The sequence below is a fragment of the Sphaeroforma arctica genome (assembly GCF_001186125.1).
Source record: "Sphaeroforma arctica JP610 unplaced genomic scaffold supercont1.118, whole genome shotgun sequence".
In the NCBI taxonomy this organism is placed as follows: Eukaryota; class Ichthyosporea; order Ichthyophonida; genus Sphaeroforma; species Sphaeroforma arctica.
The window spans coordinates 83608-90803 of record NW_014040440.1 but is presented as its reverse complement, the minus strand read 5'-3'; the positions used below and the strand labels follow the sequence as shown (position 1 = coordinate 90803).

Here is a 7196-nt window from a genome sequence, read left to right as displayed (position 1 = left end):
CAGTAAAATCGGCAAACGAACCGTGACGTCGACCAAAATATACACTGAACGGTGCGCTCTTATGACGTCGAGATATCCGAATATTCTGATAGAGCATCGTAAACGGAAGACGTTCGTCCCATTGTAGGGGAACTTCTTCGCAGCATTGTCTAATGGATCGTGTAATCTACTTATGACGTCATTCGGCAGTACCCAGTATTTGGGTCGGTCTGGCGGTGACACCATAAGTAGCATCCCCACTTCTTGGACCAGGAGCTCCACTATCTTGTTGGTGAATTCATTCCCCATGTCCGTCTAGATCATACGCGGAAAGCCAAGCTCGCCAAAAAACCTCTATTAGTGTCTGCACTGTCGTCTCCTTTGTCTTGTCCGGTGTTGCTCGAAGGATTGAGTAGCCTGTAGCAATGTCCAGGACATGAAGTATATAATTGATCTTCCACCTGCACTCAAGTGGCATCGGGATGTAATCAACTTGAATGTGGTTCCACGGGTAGCGCGCGTCAATGCTGATCATCGGGTGAAAGCCTTTACGTAGGTTCGTGGTGAGCTTGCGTTAGTTGCGTACGGCGCTGTTGTTCTTCTGGTGTTGCTTGCTCAAACGCCGGTTGACCCCCTGCGTCTGCCATCGCCACCGAGATCTCTCGTACCGTATCTAAACACATCATGTACGCCGTGTGTTTTGGTTCTGCATACCCAAGTCGCTGTAAAAACAGCGGATCCAGTTTGAACCCGTTAGTAGGTCCCACCGTGCAATCACTGTGTGTCCCTCTGGTGTCTTGCCACATGCGTACTTAGCATACTTGAGGAACGTATGCGGCGGCCGTAGAACCAGCATTGGTTCTGACTGTAACAACTACTTGAACAAGTCAAACCACGGTGCCCTTGGTACCCACGGTAGATATACAGTTGCTCTTGCAACATCAGCTCTTATCTTGCGCAACATTCTATGTATCTTCTCCCACGGTGGGTTCATCCATCCGTCGACCGTCGACCAGTTTCCCCATCGTCTTTAGTCCAAAATCCAGGGAGCTGAGCGCTAGTTGGGTCCGCAAATATATCTATGTTATTCGGACCGAAGTGTTGCTGCGCTTGTTCAAAGTATCTAGGGAATAACTGCCAACAATCTGTGTACAGTATTTCACCCCTCGTGTACTCTGCTCAACATGTCCGGAAGCACGTTCCACTAGTTGGGTCCGCAAATATATCTATGTTATTCGGACCGAAGTGTTGCTGCGCTTGTTCAAAGTATCTAGGGAATAACTGCCAACAATCTGTGTACAGTATTTCACCCCTCGTGTACTCTGCTCAACATGTCCGGAAGCACGTTCGCCTCTACTGGTATATGTGATATGGGCGAAAATGTGGTGCCATCTCTGGAGCATCGGATTAAGCTTGAGCTGTGTATTCATGTATACCAGGGCCTTGTGATGCGTGAAGACTGCAAACCGTTGCCCATCCAAGTGCTCCCTATAATGTGTAGTTCTGTTGCGCATGGTTCAGAGTCTTATTGAAGAACATTAAATAGTGTTGCTTCCCGTTGACCCATTGTAATAGTGCTCCCACCAAACCGTAGTCGCTAGCGTCGGTTTCCAAGTTCAATAGTACACCGTCGACCGGGAAGTACATCGCTACTGCATTAACAACTGCATCTTTCATCGCCTGCCACGCTTGTGCATGTCTCGCCTCCCAACGATCGCCGATCAACTCATTCGGTTTGAGTTTGCAAAATTCGCGCAAGGGTGCGACTGTGTTCGCGAAGTTGGGGAGATGCTCATGAAGGTAATTTGCCAATCCTAAGGCAGAGGCTTAGGTCAGTCGATGAGCTTTACCTGTTTCTCATGATCAATGTCTATGCCTTGAGCAGACACATTCTTCCCTAGGTTAAGAATAACAAAGCGGCACTTGGCGGGGTTAAGTTTAAAACTATGGTATGTTAAGCATTGAATCACTTTCTGCACCGTCTTAATATGTTCGTCATAGTCGTCGCTAGCGATAACTATATCGTCGATATAGTGGTGGACCGGTAAGCCGTCGAGTATCGTGCTCAAAGTACGCTGGAACTGTTGCGTGAGCACATGGAATCCGAACGGTGCTGATGTAAACGAGTACTGATAACGCTCGTGTGTGAAACTAAACAGGTATTGTAAATCTGGATGGATCGGCAGCCTGTGGTATGCCACAGAGATATCCAGCGTGGTATAGTACTTCTTACTCTTGAAGCGAGAGATGAGTTCGTTGACCTTTGGAATAAAACAACTGGTCACCAGAGATAAGCGCGTTGACGGCGCGCATGTCTAAACACACCCTCACCTTCTTCACGTTTCCTTCCGCATCGAACGTCGAGACGGCAAGAAGATGGAGGTTAACGATCGTCGGTGTCGTACGTTTCGTTATCACCAAATCCGCCAACCACTTCTTCACTTGTTCGTCCACGTAGAATAGCCATCGGTCGGATACAAAGTTACGTGTCGACCTGCGCATGTGCATCGCCTGTTCACGTGTTACGGGAATGGTAACTTCTCTCCCTTCCAGACGACATCGTACATTGTCGGCAATCCCGTGCCAGCGTTGGTATGTGTCGGCGGGCTCCGTCGTGTTCGGTGCTTGTCGGCGTGGGATGGGTTCGAGGAGCTCATCAAGTTCTGTAGGGTCTATCGGTGCAAGGGGCGATTGGATACCGACTATATATAGACCCAAGCATTTCAACATATCTTGTCCCACTGTGATGTAAATTCATCAATTCAAGTGACCCGTCGATAATCTTGGTTCCATACCGAATGGGCAACACTTCCGTCGTCCCCAGTCGAGGAGTTCGAACCGCCTTGTCAGCTAAATAGATGAATGATCCAGATGGTGCTGGAGTTATTGCGCGGCCGAGGAGGTCTGCGGATGTCTGTGAGATACAACTTCTGTTTGCTCCCGTGTCTATCAATGCTATGAACGTGCGTCCGTTGACCTGCACTTGAATATAAACCCGGTTATCAGAAGATAGCAATGGGTCCTGTATCGCCATCACTGTCCTGATAGTGTTAACAAACGTAAAGCTCATATCCGACTCAGACACCCTCACATCTCATGCACGTTCGGTCACAGACTCACATACCCCTTGGTCATGATCTGGTTCCGGTGTCGTGTGCTCGAAATCCTCCTTGAGTATCGAGTTGATGTGTACCTCGGTAGATTCTGATGGTGGTACAAAGTCGTCGTCTTGTGTTATCGCATTCACCTGTACCTGAGGAGTCGGTCGCGTAGATGCAAACTCCCTATACGGGTTGTTGTTCTGCCCCTTGCCTGAGGTTGGAGCTGCGGCCAGTCTGTGTGCAGGTTGTGCGTCGCATGACGGGCGGTTGTTGTCGTACGGGCGCGCCCGACCATCTGTACCCACTGGTTGCGACGCACAAAAATGATGACATCGCGGAATATGACGTGAACCCGGTGGTGCTTGTGCTTGACATCCAGCACATGTCATAGGTGGCGTCGGTTGGGGTTGCTGTGTCTATTTCTGCGACTGTATTCGAACCGTCTGCGGGTTGGGGCGGCTATTGGTGTAGTCACGAGCCCCGTTAGTCGTTAGCCCCTCCCGATTATTACGGTTCTGGAGACGCACAGTGGTGCGCTGTTGCGCGTCCTGAATGACGGGGCTCAACAGCTGCAGAAGCTCGTGCGTCTTTATCAATTTCCATTTCAAATGTAATTGTAGAGTGCGTTTGTACGTTCGACCATTTAAGGCTTGCTCTAACAACTGTACAATACAATGGTTAATAAGTTCTGTTGAAAGTCTGCATCCGTTTGACACCGTTCACGTGCCCTCCTATGATTTTCCATGAGCTGTGTCATTTGTTCCATGATGGGGGTATGTATGTTCCGACTGTGGCCCTTGGCTAACTTGCGAAACGCGGGATCGACAGTGGCTTGCGCTCATGCGAACAGATCTGTTCGATTTGTAGTTGTGGAGTCCACATCTTTAATCGTTCAGAGTTGTCGCGTATGTAATCTAATGTTGATTTCTCTGTCTTGAAGTAAGATAATACCTTATGGAACCATGTGAGGCTCCAACTCTCATCTAACCCTGCGATTTGTGCGTTCTTAAAAGCCTCAAGTAGTGCCCCTCGCGTATCCCGTTCCAAGATGTCATGAAAGTGGTATGGATTCGACGGCCAATCGGGCCATGTATGTGGTGATGGTATGGGACTCTTCTCTACCGGCCGGGACTCTAGCGTAGCCCGAAGCGTTTCGATCGCTCCCCGAAGAGCTTCAGTCCGAGCCGTATTATTATCCTCTATTACTTAGCTCAGATGTAGTATTCGTGCATGCAGCGCTTGTCGACTTTTCTGTGGCTCTCCTTCTCTTACTGCTTGGGTGTCTGTACGTGTCCACTGGCGGCATCCTGTTCGAACGACTTTCTCTGCTGCTGTTGGCGGAAGTTCGCACTCAGCCGATCCTGCCTGTTCTTCAACGCCTCACTCCCATGGGGGTTCTGCTTGGCTAACACCTATTCACGTGCGAACTCTTGGAATGATGGGGCCTCCTCAAAAAAGACAGAGTCTCCTCCTCCTCGGTCAGTTGACCCTCCGATCCTGGTGACTCGTACACAAGTCCATGGTGCGGTCGTGTACGGCCGTGGATACGGAACGTCGGGTTGTCCTCATTCCCTAGCGACGTGTACGCACGTTTGTGTGTGCCAGCAGATGTCTCGGTAGCGGACAACAATGTTGTAGACCGCTCGGAAGATGTGCGCTGCAACTTTTATTCGTGCTTTTCCAAAAGTGACTGTTGTTGTGCCATTAGCTCAGTGAGTTCCTGTGCGGAATACTGGTCCCGTACCGTATCCTTGGTATTGGTGCGACGGCGGTGACATCTACGCTTGTTAGGTGGAAGACGTGGTTGGTCATTACCGGAGGATAAGGCCCCAGCAGTGCCCGAGGACGAACGGAAAGGCAGACCATTACTAGGTACATATTCACCAGTAATGGTCTGATTCCGGTCCGCACGCAGGTCGGGAACTCCCCTGGACTCACCCTAACGGACGACGTCATCCCCTGAGTGGGTAGGCTCATCTCCGCGTGCTGTTGGTGACTGCTTACTGTTAGTAGACATCGGGTGATGAACCTCTACACGCGCCTGTTGTTGCGCCTCCAGAACCTGCCCTGTGTGTGGGCTAGTGCGGGCCGGAATAGATTGGCGAGGCTAGTCCCGCGCCGGTCAATATCATGTTCTTTGCGACGTTCAGGGTTCAAGTGTTGCTGTCTACGACTTTGGCGGGGGTTGGACATGGTGGAGAAAGTGTGTTTCAACGGAGATCTTGAAATGTGTGCGAACGAACTCGGAAATGATTGAATATAAATACACATTTCATTACTTGAGTCCATCCCTCAAGCACACTATGTCTCGACGATTATACTCAAGGAACCAGTTGGCCCACTCTCGACTACTTCTACTTCACCCATAGGGTGGTAGATGAGTCTCGACTCACCATCCAACTAACTGATGTCTTGCTCCTCCTTCGAATAAATACCTTGCTGAGGTACACACCGCTTGTCGGAACATCCCTTCAACCTTTTGGTAGTCTGCTCCTACTCCGACGTGGGGTCAACCTATCCTCGGTACACCGTCGCGTACTCCACCGAACGCTCCTGACTTCGTGTCCTTGTCATGTGCTATTGCGGTTGTGTTCTCCTGAGCTTCTCCATATACCTGATTTACATGGAGGGTCTGGTGACTTGTGTGCGTTCGCATATCACTTGCCCAATTAGCAATGTAATACTTAGACCGCTCGTGTTACGTATGCAACCACCCTTATATGCTCCTACAGAGGCTCGCTGATGCTTACTTATGGCTCTGTGTTCGGTCCTGTATCCTACTCCGTTGACGAAACTTATCTATATCACGCTTTGTGCAATTCTATTCATAGTTGACTTCACTTGGATAGTTATTTTAGCTCAATTTCGTCACTATCCACTGTAGCCAACCTTAAGTTAATTGTTCTAAATAACCACTCCTATATATCCGTCTAGAAGCTACAAGCCCAATAGTTAATCCCTCATACTACGTGTGGAGTATGGTTGCCATTAAATGCACGTGTCTTGCCGTTCAATTTCCTACTTCTTAGAATTGTCGGCTTGCCAACTTCCTTGGTACACGTTATTCACTTCATTGTCGTGGTGCTTGATATGTATTAACCGCTGTACCTTTTACCTATCCTGTCCGTAATGCTTGTTCTACCTGTGTTTTGGTCATTGCCTAGTACCTATGATTTCAGCATCAACTAATTGTAAACACTGTTTCGTCAACTGCCGTGTGCACTGTTAACCTTGTCTGCTCTAGGTAAATACCATGTTTCAGTTCGTTTAACTCAATCTTTAAATAATCGTGTGTCCTTGTAAAACAACATAGTATGCTACTAATTTCTCTTTGTCGTATTACCAGCCGGTTTGGCTTTAACCATGTACACCTCCCATTTCTACCACAGTAGTTCCTGAAGAGCCTCCTTTTTCCTTCTAACAACTCTTAACTACAGTTTAAGCTTATTACTACTTGCACACTCGATCTGTACTTGTCTCACACTCAAACAACCTTTCTACCTTCTCTCCCACACGTGACTACTTATCTGGGTTTTCTGACTGGTTCTCTGTCTTCGTCATTTGATCGTCTTGGGCCCTTCCTTGGTGTTCCGGTGCCAATGATGTACTTGATTGAGCTGGTCCCTTCTCGGTTTCACTCGTGTTAGTAGTTTCTGTCTTCGTACTCGCTGTCCAAACGTCGCCAGGAAGACGGTCAGAGAATCTAAATCGTTCAAGATGTCGAGCCATGTCGTACCTATTGATTCTGAATCTCCTTTCATATACACTTCTTTGTTTTCCACGGCCATTCCCATGGCCCTCCGGTCTCAATTCTTCTTCCGCCTCACTGCTGTTGTTTGACATCAATGGCGGCATCGTATCGCTAGCATCACTACTCGAGAACCCGCTATCTCCTTCTTCATTAGGCAAATTTTGGAAGATCTCGTCATTTTGTCACGACATTCTATGTTCTTATTGTTTTTAATGTCTCTTCAGTTGCTATTCTTGTAACAAAAATTACTAGCTACCGTCTAACTCTTATTCCGTAGCTTTTCTATGATTACTAATAGACTAACAACATCTATGGTAGGTTAAAAATGTAGTAAGTGTACGCTAAGATAACTGTATCTCAACGTT

The 7196-nt window shown here is 48.2% G+C and overlaps 2 protein-coding genes across 2 annotated transcripts; both read right to left on the bottom strand.

Annotated features, from left to right (window-relative positions):
- Positions 1 to 527: 527 nt before the first annotated feature.
- On the bottom strand, positions 528 to 785 carry SARC_02594 (hypothetical protein; the record flags this gene model as incomplete). The annotated part of the gene is made up of 1 exon (XM_014303645.1): positions 528 to 785. The coding sequence occupies one exon, from the start codon at positions 783 to 785 to the stop codon at positions 528 to 530; it is 258 nt and encodes an 85-aa protein (XP_014159120.1).
- Positions 786 to 6599: 5814 nt separating this feature from the next.
- Positions 6600 to 6935, bottom strand: SARC_02593 (hypothetical protein; the record flags this gene model as incomplete). Its single annotated transcript, XM_014303644.1, has 1 exon — positions 6600 to 6935. One exon carries the CDS (start codon positions 6933 to 6935, stop codon positions 6600 to 6602), a length of 336 nt encoding a protein of 111 aa, XP_014159119.1.
- Positions 6936 to 7196: the final 261 nt, after the last annotated feature.